The sequence below is a fragment of the Acipenser ruthenus genome, chromosome 5 (genome assembly GCF_902713425.1).
Source record: "Acipenser ruthenus chromosome 5, fAciRut3.2 maternal haplotype, whole genome shotgun sequence".
In the NCBI taxonomy this organism is placed as follows: Eukaryota; Metazoa; Chordata; class Actinopteri; order Acipenseriformes; family Acipenseridae; genus Acipenser; species Acipenser ruthenus.
Genome location: NC_081193.1, coordinates 67,747,838 through 67,765,581, shown reverse-complemented (window position 1 = coordinate 67,765,581; position 17,744 = coordinate 67,747,838). Strand labels below are relative to the sequence as shown.

The 17,744-nt window shown below is 40.3% G+C and overlaps 1 protein-coding gene across 1 annotated transcript in view; it reads right to left on the bottom strand.

The window, feature by feature from the left end:
• The window catches only part of LOC117402281 (isthmin-like), a 36,485-nt gene extending 19,036 nt beyond the window's left edge, over window positions 1-17,449 (bottom strand). Inside the window, exon 1 of the mRNA XM_034003276.3 lies at window positions 16,222-17,449. Coding sequence (XP_033859167.2) covers window positions 16,222-16,359 — 138 coding nt within the window. The 5' untranslated portion in view covers window positions 16,360-17,449. The remainder of the gene's footprint in view (window positions 1-16,221) is intronic.
• Between the last annotated feature and the right edge of the window lie 295 nt (window positions 17,450-17,744).

Below are 17,744 nucleotides of genomic sequence, written 5' to 3'. Positions count from 1 at the left end.
TGACAGCAGAAACAAATACAGAAATGTGAGTGCCGGTCTGCCAACAGCTGACTATTCCCAATTAGCATTTCTAACAAAACATCCTAATTATGGCAGATCAAAGGTGAATTGTGATTATTCAGTTCAGCACGTTTCACTGCACATCACAGGACGTGCCTTAAAAACATGAATGAAATGTAATTTTTTTTCTGTTTCCTAAGGTTGATTAATGGAGCATGACTCTTTTTCAATTTGAAACGATGCAGGGGGCATTCCAATAGGACTACAAGCAGGAAATGAATACCATACACAAGGGCCGTGGCAGATGCTTTCAAACCTGAAAAATTATATCTCTCTTTTTTCCTTTGAGCATCCTCCTGATGTTTACACCAATTATCTTTTCTTGGCTTGAACCTTCTCACAAAATCCTAAAGAGGTTGCTGGTAAGGCTGTTGCAGGAGGAAGGAATGGCTACAGGATTTCAGTCCGTGCTTTCTGCAGAGAGGCGCATTGGCCCACTGCCACACTCATACTAATCCAGCACGTTCCACAGCCTTCCAGCTGCACTGCTGGCTACTAAACCCCGACAGGAGGTCTAGCAAACAGGCCTTTGCACTGGGAGATTAAGAAAACCATAGGGCCATTATTATTATTATTATTATTATTTATTATTATTATTATTTATTTCTCAGCAGACGCCCTTATCCAGGGCGACTTACAATTGACAATTGTTGGGCCATCCAACAAAAGCCCGGCCTGCAGGTTTTCAAGCCAAAAGCCCCATTTAGCATTTTCAACAAACAGTGCTTGTTATCAGAATAGGCATACGTATCCTTTTACTCTACCTGCAAAATGAGGGTAGCAACAAAAGAAAGAGCATTTTCTATTACTATTGTTAACCCAGCAGTTGATTCTCATACAGAAGATTTCTTTCACACAGAATCTGAGTATAATGGTTTATATTTTAATTAATTATCTAAACAGTGTCAGACTTTAATAACCCACAAAGCGTATAAACCTGACCTACTATCCCACTGTCCTTGGTGATGATAATGGCGAGATAGAGCCTCCATAAGGCCAAAAAAAATAATAATAATAATCAGTAGCTTCCCTACAATCTCACTACCAAGTTTCTTTACTGGACGAGCACCTCACGAGTAAGTGTGTGTGTATATGTAGAGTGCATATAGCCATAAATTATGCCATTGACCTATTGATTTAAAAAAAACTACATATAAGTATTCTAGATATCTGACAAAATATTACAATAGCCCTTATTACAAGGATATATGCATATTGGTCCCAATTAGCATGATCAGTCTTTGATGAGAAATGTGTTTTCTACTTAAAGACTTCCACTTTAGTGTGAACACCAGTGATTCCCAATGTAAATCAAATTCATTATGCTTTTAAAAGTCCCTGGGGTGGATAAAAAACAAGCTTGTAGTTATACATTACTCTGTGTGACACACGCTCAGTACATTCCAGGCATATTTTGCACTGCCTCGTACAGCATGCAACTATTTTCAGTGACTAAACAAATTACAGCTTTGTGGAGTAATCTTGTTCCCTGGTCTCTTAAATCATCAAGCATTACTACTTAGTGTGATTGTTTGATAGCTTTCATGCTAAAATATTAACACATTTTTGCTCTGACTTGTTACACTATATTATAAGCAGGGCTTCAGTTGTTTGGTTTTTATTAGTTTGAGTGCTTATTTCATTAGCTATTTGAGTTATGTAAATCCGTTTTTTTCTATCACAACATGTATAGTAACTCGACAGTACTTGCACACTTCAGTTGTACCTTCTTTCTTTTGCTGTCTTCCACAACTAAATCCTTCTGGTCACGAGCACATTCTGGGTTTTCCTGTGTGTTTAGACATTTTTTTACATTTCGCCTCAATTTGCAGTTCTGTTTTAAATTCTGGAATACAGCTTTAAATCTCAAGAACAAGAAAGAGCAAGAACAATCTTTCATTTCTAATTGTAATCTCGTTTTAAATCTCGCAAGTGTGTACAATCCTCCAGTAGAAATGTAGGAATTTGCTGCCACTCAGTAGTTGGATGGGTTTAAAGTATTCAGAACAAATCAATGCGAGATACAAGCCAGGAAGGAGGGGCATTGCTCAACTGCAAGGTTATTTATTTTTTTTTTTTTAGGTTATTTTATTTATTTACTTCATGGGGAAAGGGGTCAAGTCAACGTTTCCAGTGTTTTTCCAGTGTTTATTGGATATACACCGATTTTATCTGTTTTTATCGGTTAAAACCGAAAATCAGAAGCACTAATTGTAATATAAACTGCAGCTGATTTCTTAAGAGTGAAACATGGATATAAAAACATGGGAAAATCTAAAAACTAAGTTGATCTTTGTATAATCTCTATACAACAATTTTTGACATACTCTATTCATAAAAATACATCAGTACTAACTATTGCACCTCAGGGGTATACTGAGTATGATATATTTATGGCAGTCAAGCTTTGAGGCTGCAATATAAAAGAGTGTCTGTCTGGATCTGGGAGTGCAATATTATCTTTACATACAGAGTCAATAAGAATTTCCCTCATGCAGTTTTAGAAGATGGTCTGGACTAAAAAACAACCTAGAGATGTCTAAGATGGATTTCAGCACCCATATTTTCTGTTATTTAGCAAACATTTAACCTGACCTTCTATTATGAATAATGGACACTTAGTCCACTACAATAATCATGAAGCATCTAAACATGGTCATTAATGTTTTAACATCTACACTGGTTACTGACAAGGACAGGTTTAAATCGCGTGCTAAAAATGCTTCTAAAATTAGTACTTGAGATTTGACGACATACCAGAAACCTTGATCCCCTACTTCTCCTAACCATAAGGCCTGCATACACGACTTCCCATTGCTCAGTGTTTATTGCTTCCATGCAGCGGCTACGCATTCCGTAGAGAGGATTTTGAGCACCGTTTTAGAACTGGAGTCACACCAACAATCTTTAAAGCCACATAATCTCTTGTCCAGTTCAGTGTGGGTGTATATCATTTTTCTTTTTTTTTTGAATGGCCTGTAATTTGGAGAAAGTGGTCAGGAGATACATACTTTAGGTAGTCAATATTTATCCTGTATCTCAGGCATGCAAATTTGGCGCTTCTGCACTAGATTCTAGCGCCAGGGTACCTCATATGTAGTGCTCTTCGTTTTCGTTTTTTATTTTTGGTCACGTGATGTCCCTTTAAAACCTTTAACACTAGAACCACCGCGGTTATACTCATACCTAAAACCGCCGCCGGCAGTCATTATGATGGTTACATTTTAAACAACATCAATATTAAAATGAAAGACAAACTATTGGATACAACTCAAAAGTTTTATTCAAGCACATCATATCAAACATGTGCACAGCCGAAAAGCCGTATTTAAATGAACAAATTAAACATAACAGGGGTTAAACAAGAAAACAATTTAAAGAAACTAGTGTGTAAACAGCTATATGTACATACAAAACTGTAAAAACTAAAGTAGTTTTTAATTTAAAACGAAAGTAACATATGTTTTCTCTTGCATGTGTCACTCGGTGCAGCACTGAATCCAGGTTGTGCTGCTGCAACCTGCTGCTTTGCAGTTTTCTTTTTCTTTTCAAAATTTAGAAGTCGCCAATTTTTTTTATCATTTTCTCCCAATTTAGAATAGCCAATTATTTTTAGGCTCAGCTCACCGCTAACCCCCCTGCGCTGACTCCGGAGCGGCGAAGACGAACACACACTGTCCTCCAAAGAGTGTGCCATCAGCCGACCGCTTCTTTTCACACTGCAGATCCACCATGCAGCCACCTCAGAGCTACAGCATCAGAGAACAATGCAGCTCTGGGCAGCTTACAGGCAAGCCTGCAGTCACCGGGCTAGACTACAGGGGCTGCTGGTGCGTGGTGAGCCGAGGACACCCTGGCCAACCTAGGCCCCCCCCCCCCCCCGTGCCACTTGGCCAATTGTGCGCTGCCCCATCGGAGCTTCCGTCCACGGTTGGGAGTGGAATAGCCTGGACTTGAACCGGCGACGTCCAGGCTATAGGGCGCATCCTGCACCTTTACCTGATGCACCACTCGCTTTGCAGTTTTCTGATCGAAATGTTTCTGCCGAAGCGCTATGGCAAGCTTCAAGATGAAATTTCTCCTACTGATATTTTCCCCGGTGCATTCCTTGTACAAAACGAAAGAATTTATGGCTGCCACGTCCAGTAGAGATAACAACTGGACCTGGCAGAATATTGTAGGTTATATTAAAAATAAAAACATGTATTGTAAAAGGCAGTCAAAATGACAGCTTTGGCGGTTCTTGGTAGATGGGATTATAACGACCTTATTTTCGTGATCCTGCCTTTCAAAGGTCGTCAGGGTATTTAATACATGTATTTAGGAAAAGTCATAAACGGACAACCGCATAACTTTCAGACACGCAGAGTAATTTAAATTTGAAAACCAAAAATTGTCAAAATGACTGCCGTGGCGGTTCTAGTGTTAAGGACTGGGGTCGTGTTAACATGATCATACTTCAGTGGGCTTCTAGGACCGCGATCGTGTAAACACGATAAAAAACGCTCTTCGTTTTGATCTTATAGGGCCACCGTACATTGATGAACAGGCTTGAAACACATATCAGTGGATAGGGGAGAGATTGAATTTCACTTCCTGATGGATTTTCTTTTTCGTGCGACGTCACCGAAATGGGCATTTAGTGTCTAAAGGGCGAAGAAGACATCACAGCCTGCTTCAGAGAAACTTGTTTAGAGGTAAGAAAGACACAGAAAAACACTGGAAATCCAATGTATTTTACCAAAATATCAATATTTTTTAACAAAACGTTCAGGAAGTATTGTAAGGTCCCTCAGGTCACAGAATATTATTTTTTTATATATATTTTACACATTGAAAACACTATGCAGAATGCATAATAATAAAAACAGAGTTTAAAAGATTGGAGAGAGGAGTTGTTGTGGTTTCTGAAATACTTTATAATAATGTTCCCCAGTGTTCTGAAAAAAAGGACACAATTTCCAAGATGCTACTGTAAAAATTAATTTTTATAGAAAGAGAGTCAAATACAGACAAAAAAATGCCTGGTCCTGGTGGAGCATCCCACTGAAAAATGCTTGGTCCCAAAAGGGTTAAAGTTATATTGAGCCAACTCTGTTTCTTCAATATACTGTTGGAAAAGCATTGATTGGGAAATGAGATCACTTTTTTTCTCCCGTAACCTGAATTACACTGTAATTCTGTTTAATTGATAATGTTAAAAAAGGCAGCTCCTTCTTTTTAAGTCAAACCGAACACAAAAAGTAAGTTTAGTTAAATTGCTTTTCCCGGATTTAAAATCTTAATGACTTGTGGCAAAAAATATTATAGCCTGTTTTGCAAACAATAGTTTCCCCTTAATTACGATTGAATTAAATCATTAACTTCACTTGCTGTTTGCGTTCGGTTTGAAACAGAATCATAGTATCAATCAATTTACGGGAGAAAAAAATAGCAAACTTGTTTCACAATCACTTTTCCAAGAGTATAATTGAGTTGGCTCAAAAAAAGGGACATCACATGATCAAAAATAAAAAACAAAAACTCATAGAGCTCTACTCATATTGCGCCAGTAACATTACATTAACATTAAATTCTGGTGCAAATGTTTATATTATTATTATTATTATTATTATTATTATTATTATTATTATTATTACACTATGTAACACAATTTTTGTTCCTGGGTAGTAAGTGTTATTTCCTAATTGCTTATGCCTCAAAAGTATAGAAAATGGCTATTATTCCCCACAAACTTTTGTGACCAGACAGTGATATTTTGAAATTTACCTATTTCCAATGAGAAAACGGGCGAATATGTGTCTTTTCATTCACATAAAGTCAGAAAAAAACAATATATGAATCCAAATTAACATGTATTTATACTAAAGTAATCCAAAAATGACTACAAAAGATTTAGAAGCGAGTAGTTTTTCGCACTTTCACGAATCAGCCCCCAAATGTAGTCTCCCATCATGTTCTCGTTATACTGTCCTTGGTAGCGGCGTTCAAAGTCCAGTATATCCTGGTGGAAGCGCTTGCCTTGCTCCTCTGAGTACGCTCCCATGTTCTCCTTGAATTTATCAAGATGAGCATCAAGGATATGGACTTTGAGGGACATCCTACAGCCCATTGTGCCGTAGTTCTTCACCAGAGTCTCAACCAGCTCCACATAGTTTTCGGTCTTGTGATTGCCCAGGAAGCCCCGAACCACTGTGACAAAGCTGTTCCAAGCCGCTTTCTCCTTACTACGAAGACACCGGCTTTGACCTTTGCCTTAGACAGCTTAGGGAAGAAGTCTTGAAGGTACTTGAAGGCTGCCGACTCCTTATCTAGAGCTCTGACAAATTGTTTCATAAGGCCCAATTTGATGTGCAGTGGTGGCATCAGCACCTTCCGGGGGTCCACCAGTGGCTCCCACTTGACGTTGTTCCTCCCCACAGAGAACTCGGTCCGCTGTGGCCAGTCCCGCCTGTGGTAGTGCGCCTTGGTGTCCCTGCTGTCCCAAAGGCAAAGATAGCAGGGAAACTTGGTAAAACCACCTTGGAGACCCATCAGGAATGCCACCATTTTGAAGTCTCCTATGACCTTGATGCCATCTCAGAAAAATGCAGATATGTATCCACTGGAACTAAACTGAACTGGTGGGCTTAAGGCCCCTGTATTTATACTACTATTTATATTACTGGAAAGTTCTAGAAAGTTCTAGAAGTTACTCCAAGTTTACTCAGCACTGAATCTATCTGGAATGTTCTGGAAAATAGGTCAATTTCAAAATACCACTGTCCTGGTAACAAAAGCAAAGTTTGTGGGGAATAATAGCCATTTTCTATACTTTTGAGGCATAAGCAATTAGGAAATAACTCTTACTACCCAGGAACCAAAAAAAAAAAAAAAAAATTGTTACACAGTGTTATTATTATTATATTCCTTAGCAACCTTACTTAGCATGATAACAAATATGAGTGTAGATATGGAGTAAATTGTTAAATAGATTTAGATATCACATTATTTTGACATACAATTACATTCGTTTTTACACATTATTTTTACATACAATTACCCATTTATACAGTTGGGTTTTTACTGGAGCAATGTAGGTAAAGTACCTTGCTCAAGGGTACAGCAGCAGTGTCCCCCACCTGGGACTGAACCCACGACCCTCCGGTCAAGAGTCCAGACCCTCAATTAAAGCTACATCCTGTGGTAAAGAGACTCATTCAGCAGTATCTTCTGCTGGTCAAGAAACTTGGTGCACTCAAAAAGGTAAGAGTGATGAAATGCTAGCTGCGCTGAAACTCAAACCTGCTGCACTAGACACAAAGAAGACTTTAATAGAACATAACTCTTCCTGGTGATGTCAACAGGAAGCTCCAATGACACTGATGGAGTCATGTTGACAGCAGGCTGCCACAGCAGTAATGATCACCCCTGGGTTTATCAGGATTTCTAACCCTGCCCCTCTTGTCTTCAGCAACATGGAGAAGGGACAATTCTTTGTTTTTATTGCACATGTAGATGAAGAGCGAAGCAATTGTGTTGACATGGGACTACTTGCAGTGTTATGTATACAACTTCAAAACAACAGCAGGTGGACAGCTAAAAGGCAGACTAGATACTATGGCAAGTAAAAAAACATTCAGATAGTGTGGTTCACATCACTTCCCCTTTAGGAACACAGTTCTCCAGAAAAAGCAACCTAGGTGTAACAGGGCGAAGTCTGGCACGAATCGGTTCCCTGCTCACTGCAAGCGAGCGTCTAACCACAATGCAAAAGAGCCAGGCTTCTTTGCATCCATGGTTTTAGAGCTTGTTAACTTCATCTCATCGACAGGGGACTGGACAGAATCTGTAATGGCAGTGTATCACACAACACAGCAGTGTGGAGTAGTGGTTAGGGCTCTGGACTCTTGACCAGAGGGTCGTGGGTTCAATCCAAGGTTGGGGACACTGTTGCTGTACCCTTGAGCAAGGTACTTTACCTAGATTGCTCCAGTAAAAACCCAACTGTATAATGGGTAATTGTATGTAAAAATAATGTGATGTGATATCTTGAAACAATTGTAAGTCGCCCTGGATAAGGGTGTCTGCCAAGAAATAACACTGCCCATTACACTAGCCCATTGGAGTAGTGATGCTTTAGAAACAGTTTTCTTACCTCTTATTAGCAGCAGAAACACAATCACTGGTCACTATGTTGTTGTGCTGAATATCTTTTTATTATTTACTTTAATTAGACAAATGCTATGCTGTAGGTCAGATGGGGAACCAGTGATCATGTTGCTAGTGTTATTTAGAGATCGGATTTATAAGAATGTGCACATAAAAGCCATGCTATGCAGAGGATGCTTTACAATACAGTAGATGTAGTGTATGCAGGATCACTTAACCTCCCCAAGGATTCTCTGTCCACAGTCCTCTACCACAGTCTTCCAAATTAACAAACAGAAACCTCTGTAATTCACTTGTGCAGGAGACTGAATTGCTTGAAGGCAAATTAAGAATTAACACACTGTCAAGCATTTCTTTCTCCTCTCACTACCTGCAATTTAAAACTAAAAATGAAAATGAACCTGCATGTGTTACACTATGTTAATTCAATTAAAACCCAGTGAAACAAGACAGAAACCACTGAGTCCATGACAATTTGTCTCCATGACAATTCGTCCTAACGACAGTTCGTCCTAGCAGTCTATTATCAATAACGGAACATTCAGAAAGCTCCCCCCACCATCCAGGTGAACCAATAAAAACAAACAAACAGTCTCATCAACAACACTAGCTTGTTGAAGTGAACGATCAACAATTTCTATGTGGTTAGACAGTCAACATCTTAAAAGTACACACACATTGCTTTCATATTAGGACTTAAAATATGTACATCTAGTAATAGGGATGAATTGTTTGGGGGGGACGAACTGTCAGGTGTGGATGCATTGTCGGGACGAATTGTCGAGTGGGGACGCATTGTCGGGACGAACTGTCGTGCAACCGAAACCACTTGTAGGTACTGTAATGCGTCAGATGTACCAAGTACGTTTTTATTTTTTCTTTCGAAGAACTTATAGAAAAATGTATGTATTAAGCCAAGTAGTACTCAGATATATGACACCCAGATACATGTCAGTCTTGTTTTACCGTCCTTGTATTAAGAATAAAATCAATTCCAATTATATACATGCACTTACCCGTCACACACGGTTTCTGACTCTGTCACCAGTTTTCAATGTTAAAATGTACTTGATTAACTGTCACAGCCCACCTTTTTTTTGGTTTTGTTTTTTGTTTTTTTCGCATGCGCATATCGGTCCATGCACATGGCTGCGTGTCAGGACAATGTGTCAGCTCCGTGCTTCAGGGCTGCAGAGATACTCTTGATTATACTGAGCTTCAGCTGTTTGTGTGTATACTCTCCTACTATTTGCAGCAAAGAAGAAGAAGAAGAAGAAGAAGAAGGAGACACGGGATTTCCTCCACGGTATCCGGCTCTGCTGCGTCCCGCTGTTGAGTCGACTATGCTGGATTGTCTTGGCCCACTTGGCCTAAAAAACAAGACAAAACAAAAAAAACCCACCCACCTGGTGTGGTCAATGTGCCACCCCCACAGCTTTGCAGTAAGCAGTACATACTTTTTTTCCTGTCTAATATCGCCTACTGCAGCTCCTTCAGCCTGTGCTCCACTCCGGTGTACGCTACGCGCTGCCCCATTGTGTGACTGCACACGGTCCAGGCCAGGCTATTGCCTACGCTGCACCTTGGTGCAGCACAGTGTGCTTCCCTGTACTGCTATCCTGATTGCCTACCGCAGCCACTCGAGCCTGTGTATCCACCCCGGCATATGCTACGTGCTACCCCAAGTTGTGTTGACTGCATGCGGTTATGGCTAGGCGCCTGTCTGTCCTCAGTACTGTCGGTGCTTGCATCCTTGGTGCTCGGCATCCTCGATGCCTCGGAGCCTCTGTGCTTCGGCACCCTCAGCGCTCAAGAGTCAAATGCCCTCGGTGCTCGCTGCCCCTTGGTGCTTCGGCGCCCTCGGGGCCTCAGAGCCTCGGTGCACACAGTGCCCTCGATGCTTTGGCGCCCTCAGTGCCTCGGTACTCCAGAGTTTAGATGCCCTTGGTGCTTCAGTGCCCTCATGGCCTCGAAGCCTCAGCGCACTTGGTGCCCCGTTACTACAGTGCATTGGTGCTTCAATTCCAGACATTCCTCAGTACTTCTGCGCATTTTGGAGCATCAGAGCCTCAGTGCACTCTGTGCCCTTGCTCCCTCGGTGCTTCGGCGCCATGCTGCCTCAGCCTACCTGCATTCAGTGTCCTCGGTGCTTTTGCACCCTTGATACCGGAGTGCTCCAGTCTTTAGTCACCCTCGGTACTTCAGTGCCTCAGAGCTTTGGGCGGCCGGGTGACTGGTTTACTACTGTGGACTTAAAGGACGCGTATTTTCACTTCCCTATTCGTCCTGCGCACAGGAAATATCTACTCATCGCTAAGTTTTCTGTGCTGCCATTCGACCTCTCTTAGCCCTGCACGGTTTTCAAAGTTCATGGATGCGATCCTGGCCCCCTTGCAGCTGCAAGGGATCAGGGTGTTGAACTGCCCAGACGACTAGTTAATCTGTTCCCAGTAGCAGGAAGGAGCAGTGGCCCACACGGTGATCATGACGGAGCATCTGTCGAGACTGGGTCTCACCCTCAATGATGCCAAAAGTCAATTAATTCCAGTGCAAAGTATGGTTTGGGACTCCGGCTGGATTCCCTTACAATGCAAGCCTACCTGAGTGGCCGCCATTCAAAATTGTCTATACCCATTTCAACAGAGATCGATAGTACCTCTGGTCACGGCTTCATCAGCCCTCCAGCTGGGATTGCTCCATATACGTCCGATTTAGACGTGGCTCAATGCCTTCCGGCTACATCCCAAATGCGACAGACACTGTCGGCCTCTCACATGCGCAAAGGTGTAAGGATGGGGGTGATCCACAGCCGCCAGGTGGCGATGACAGACGCTTCCAATTTAGGTTGGGGTGCAGTCTGGGCCGGCATAGGAGTCCGCAGGTCCTGGTCGGGCCACTGGACATCCGTGCATATAAATGCGCTGGAATTGCAAGCGGTTCACCTTGCTCTCCAGCATTTTCTCCCGGTGCTCCATGGGAGGCATTTCTTTGTCCGGACGGACAACATGTCGGTAGTGGCGTATGTCAGGGAGGACTTCGGTCACCGGGGTTACATCACATAACCTTCAGATTACAACGGAACCTGTTATCCCTCTGGACTGTTCATCTTCCCAGAATAGTGAATCAGGTGGCGGGCCTCCTCTCGAGGGCGGGTCCTCACCCATCAGAATGCACATTTGGGTATGTTTCGTGAAGGCCCAAGTCGATCTCTTCATCACAGCGGAAACGACTCATTGCCTCCTATGGTTCTCTGTCCACCACTGCGGTGGTCCACCAGGCAACGATGCCCTAGCCCACGAGTGGCCCAGGACGCTCTTGTACGCATTCCCGCCAATACCGTTGCTCCCGGTCTTCTTAGAGAAGGTCCAGAGAGAGAAGGCGACAGTTCTCCTGTTGGCCCCCAGATGGCCCAGGAGAATCTGGTTTTTGACCCTTTGCCAGCTACTGCAAGGCCAGCCCTGGGAGATCCCGCTACGCCTGGATTTCCTCAGTCAGGCAAGAGACACTCTCTGGCACTCAGAACCAGAGAGACTCCTTCCGGCTCTCAGATGCAGTTGATACTACATGCAGAGGTCATGCTGGAGGCGGTAAATCCCCCTCTACACTGAAAGTGTAACTTGGAGCTGTATCTGCATTCCATGTCCCCACTGACTCGATGCACACTCTACTAGAGGCGTGGCTACATCATGGGCCCTCTTTAGAGGAGCCTCATTGACTGACAAATGTACGTGGCTAGCTGTGCTACTCTGCATACTTTCACCAGGCTCTACCGACTTAATGTGGTAGATCCCTCTATACCTTCGTTAGGTACAAGGGTCCTTGAGGTTGCACGCTCGCATTGCTAACTGTGGTTTAGCGGTTTCGAGTCATCCCTCGTCTGCTCTCACCGCTCACGCTCCCTTGCGATGGCTTTGGTATACTTTACCCAAAAGTATTGCTGGTGGTCGTCTTTGAATTGAAAGGGAACGTTAGGCTACGGATGTAATCTTGGTTCCCTGACAGAGAAGACGACCCCCAACCTGCGAGGTCACATCAGTCGCTTTCACAGGGTTGATGCAAAAGAGGAATTGAGCTCTGTGGAGTGACTGTTTGATCCCGCGGGAGGCGGCACCGAGGACGTCACTCCCTGGAGGGGCCTATCGGCAGCTCTGACATAAAATGCTTAGTGAATACCTGACCTGTGGCAGGCAGTCGTCTTCTCTTTCAGGGAACCAGGGTTACATCCGTAGCCTAACGTTACATACTGCTACAAATTAATATGTCCCAGATTTATAAAAATGTACTGTACAGTCCATGTGTCTACAGTCTTCTCTTTTGGTAAGTGACATTGTCAGAATCAAATCTTCTGAATTAACATATTTCTGTTAAATATAGTACTGTAACCAACTACAGTACATCTAGTTTATTTATTTTGAAACACAGACCTTTCAGCTATGTATTTGACATTGTATCTTTTTTGTGTTTCCTGAAAAACAGACATGGGTTGGAAAATGAAATAATCAGATATGGTCACACTCGTTTAACTGTCACTGAAGTAAAAATGTTATAGGGTCACATATGCGAGTGCTGACTGTATATAGTGGGCAGGATTTTCAAAAGTTTGTAAATGACAACTCCAGTGTTAATCAACAAATCATTATGCAGCATTGATTTTGGCATTTTCAAGAGGTCATTATGCCTATCTCGTTATTAAATAATCAAGATAACATGATTTCCGAAATTATGTTGATTTATGAAATAATGTTAATATCTTAACGAGCAGTGCTTCTTGAGACTAATTCTTTTGTTTGCGTGAGAATTTAAAAGCAAATCTGTGTTGTCATAATTTATCTGGAGTTAAATTGCACTTGGAAAAGGAGGGTTTTAATTAACGAAAGACTATAACTCACCCTAAAACAGAAATTTAACGCACCAAGGTTGTGACACCGACGATACAGACTACCTAGATAATTCAATATTTGTAGTTATGGAAATATTTTAGACATTTACATGCTTGTGGTTATGAATAAGATTTGTTGACTTGTTTTATCAATTTGTGACTTTAAGCCCAGAACACACTGCCCAATGACATTGCAGGAAGGGATGCATGGATGCATAAAGTACAGTGGCAATGGGGCTAATCAATAGGCGAAAAGATAAAGCTACGGCAGTAATAAATATCTACAATTTTGGCTAGAACTTAAGGCGACATGATCGTGAAAACCACATATGACTGGAGACATGCATGTATTCTCTCTCTCTATTAAAACAAACACACACACACACACACACACACACACACACATACATACACACACGGTATGCCATTGGTTTGTATATAATGCCCACGCTGATATTTTTTGAAAAGAAGACCTGACAGCCCCACATTGTACTTTTTAACTATTAGACAAAATATTTGAAGAATACTTAAAAACTGCTGCTATAATCATGGTCAATGTATTATTAATAGCGTTAAATCATTAAATTATACCAAATCACGTTTTTTATTTACAATGAAGGTAACTTATACTGTTAATAATAAACAAATCATGCAGCATCAATAGCAGTTGTTAAGTATTCTCTAAACATTTAGTCTAATAGTTAAAAAGTGCAACATGGGGCTTGCTTTCAAAAGATACCGCCACAGACATGAATGGAATACCTAATGTGATCGAGATCATGGACATGGATTTTGCCTGTATTTGTAATGTTGTCAGACTCCCCCCACACTGTATGTACAGTGTACACTCACCTTCACACCTCTGTATGCACATATTATAACATCTTCTTATAATACTGTAAATATTCGGTGGCTACTTCTATTCACGTTGATTTTATTTATCGCGGAGGCGAGCAAACGGTACCCGTGAAAATGCATAATTAGAGGAATTCACCGAAAAATTAACTATAAACAAATTGTGTATTGGATTGGGGAGTTCTATCGTAATTTTAAAGGCTTAATAAATATTTAATGTAGTGTTACATACATGGTATACATGTATAATAACTAACAACTATAGACACAAATGACACTTCAAATGTATTTATTTATAGCCTACAATCCTACATACTAAAATACAAAAGTAGATGTCAACATAAGAAAATACATTTTTCCATTTGGCTGCTGCTCGCAGGTGAGAGAGCCGTCTCGCTGTACGCTAGTAGTTTCCATAACAGCGAATTATGCTTCCATTAATTTTTTTTTCATCTTGTTAACATGCATTTCGATTAATGAGTTCCACTTATTTAGTCGTTGAGACAGGAAGTGATATACGTGACAATTAAGCTTTTTAACAAGAAATGCGTTCATTAACGACTCAATTTCAAAGCATCAACGGATTGATTTAATTAACACATTTCGTTTGAAAATCACTTGCTACTAAAGCTCTCGTTACTATACCGCAAGATCGATACAATAACACTGGTGTTTGAAAATCCTGCCAGTGCCTCTTATGGGAAGATCCTGAAATTGTTTATCTATCAAGAAAAAGCTGAAAAGAGCACACACCAAGTTTATCCATCTTCATATTTTCAACGAGCATGTGTGCCTTTATTCGGCTTTAACTAGCCCCTAATAAAAATGTACCATATAAAGAAATAGCAAAACGCAATTTGCATTGCAAGACATACTGCAGTAAGACAAGTTGTCAGGTTTGCATAATCATCCCTTTTAAGTTTTCTACATACATTAACAGTCATGTTTCAGTATTCTTCCCATGGTTATATGGTTCATTCAACATAGTTTGACATGTTTTAATACAATTACCATACCTTATTGGGCTTTACAATGCCTACAGTATCTCAACCTGTACTGTAAAAACGCGAAAAGGCTGACAGTGAATGCATTCCAAAAGCACAAGAAAACATATTTCTAAGGTTACTGTGTTGTTTTAATTACACTTTGACAGTGAACACTGTACATCTTAGATACTTGCCCCATGAACCCCAAATTAGAAGAAGAAAAAAAAGTATAGACATAAGATACTAGAACAATATTGTTCTGGTATCAATATTTGCACGACATTTACAGTATGTGCATTCAATCTAAATTAACATATTTGAAAGATGATGTTTACTGTGCTACATAGTTATCATGGAATTGCTATCATTGTCCATGAAAGACCAACACATATCAGCTCGTAAGACGGATCATGAAAGGACTGTCAACAATATCCTTATGTAAGCAACTGTCGTTTTCATGTTCATGTCCACATTATATATATATATATATATATATATATATATATATATATATATATATATATATATATATATATATATATATTAGTCCATGACTTCAGTGTTTGAAGTCTGTTGGATTGATAGATTTTGAGTGGGGATTTTGTATTTGAACTTGCTGAAGGGATGGTTTTTGCCCTTGCACCAACATTTTACCATAAATTTCAGTAAATGTCTTTCCCAAATATCATACTAAATTCTCCCTCCTGTTCACGTTGGCATCTATGGCTTTTCGATGGAAATGTTTTCTTAAGCAGAACTGACTTCAGGCATTGCACACTTTGAACATTGTGAAAGCAAAAATGACAACAACAGCACCCCTTAAAACGAAATGTATGCATGCTTTTATCAATTTACAGAGTGGTGCAAGCCTAAAACATATGAACTGTTATGTGGAAATATAGCTTAATACACTGTCCTGAATCTGAGTATATTAATTACATATATACACATATTATCCATATATGACATCAAATTATAGTTATGGTAGATGTAAATTATATGTCATCCCTAATATGATGTTTCTAGTTCACAACCAAGAAAAAACAAACAAACAAACAAAAAAAACTTCATTATCATATACAATGTTAACTGCAGCCCCGTGCGGCTCCAAACTGTTTAACAGTTTACAAACTTGCAACACAAACTAAAAACAACTGAACAAAATTAGCGAGTACACGAGTAAACTTTTAATTTAGCTACATGGTATCTGGCTCACGATGACACTGACTGCTAAAGGCACAAAGCAAAATATGTTGTTATAATTGTACTTTACATTGATGGGTACCTTACCTCCGTAAGCACGGTGTCTTGCTCGCTGCTGTAAGTCACGTTTGCTTGATGCAAAGGGCTGCTCCGCAGCACGGTGATGTGTAAAGTTAGGAGAAGCAGCCCCAACAGTAAGAGAAGCTCTGCAACCAGCCGCACCATCCTTTTCAGTCTTCCGGCTTTAGGACCCTGCGGGGGAGCAGCGGATCCACTGCCGCCTCCTCCCGCGGTAGAGACTCCACTCTCCGGATCCGCCGGGGACGAGGAGCCGCCACACCACAGCGGAGCCACTTCGGGATTAAAAATGACAAACTAGGGGAAATGTTTTAAGAAAAACTAAAATAACTACACCCTAAACGAACGGGGTAACCCAAAGTGCAGTTATTAAATATGTTAAACTATTTCGAATTCTTCAGCATGGGCTCTGGTATGTTTTAAAGAAATAGAAATACCCCGATTTCAGCAGTTGTTAGGGCACATTTTTAACAGTTTGATTGATGTTTTTAGGATTATATATAGGAGTAATAGTTCCAGTCACCTGTTAGACTTTTATTAAATTGTAGTCTAATATTTAATCTAAAATGTTTGTTAAATATTGTGTAAAACTAATAGTTGAGGATAAATCAATATCCATAAACGATTTCTAATATAATACACGGACCAATATAAAGTCTTACAGAACCAATAATAGCCACTTTATAAATATATATCTATATATATACAGAAGCGATACTTAGTTACTATAGTGATTTGAGTAATCTAAAAAGATCCAGGACATTTCAAGTATTTCTTCCAGGTGAATTTCAAATCAATTTGACCGGGCGACATATCGCTTTGGTTGCAATCCTGTCAATCTTGTATTTTTCCACATTATTCTTTCCTGCTCAATATTGCTTTTGTTCTTGATATCATCCCTGCATACTTGTTTTCACTTTCTTACGTATTTTTAATCCTCAACTTTAAAGTCTTCAATTAAAGATTTTTCTTTTTAGATATTCCTTTGCTTGTGTCCTTTTCCACTTTTCTCTCGTAGTTTAACTTGTTCTTAAAGTTCCTCTGTCAGTTTGTTGCTCCAATACACTTATCTGAATCGGTATACTTTCTTAATAAAAAACACAGCATTCTGTTAAAAAAATGCCCTCTGTATTATTACACGCTGCTGAAGTATGTAGTCGATGTGTGCAAATCGCACTATGTGTACAGCTGCACAGGGCATTTGTTAACGACTCCTCTCTCACACACACTGTTTGTATTTGACTGCTCTCTGTAATGTTTTTATACTGCTCTCTGCTGGTTTGCTGTCAACTACCCCTCCCCCTACTGTTAACCCTTATATCTCTCCTGCTTTCACTTAGCGCTGTCACTCGGCAACACCAAAGGGAAATACAAGGAAAGTATGCATTATGTATGTTTTTTATTTGTTTCGAAAATCTTTTTAATTGTTTATTTATTATTTCAATAATCAAATAAATGTACCCGTAACTACACACATTGATTATTATAATAACATTAAACTCTCAGTTCATGTTTGAGGATTTTTTTTTTTT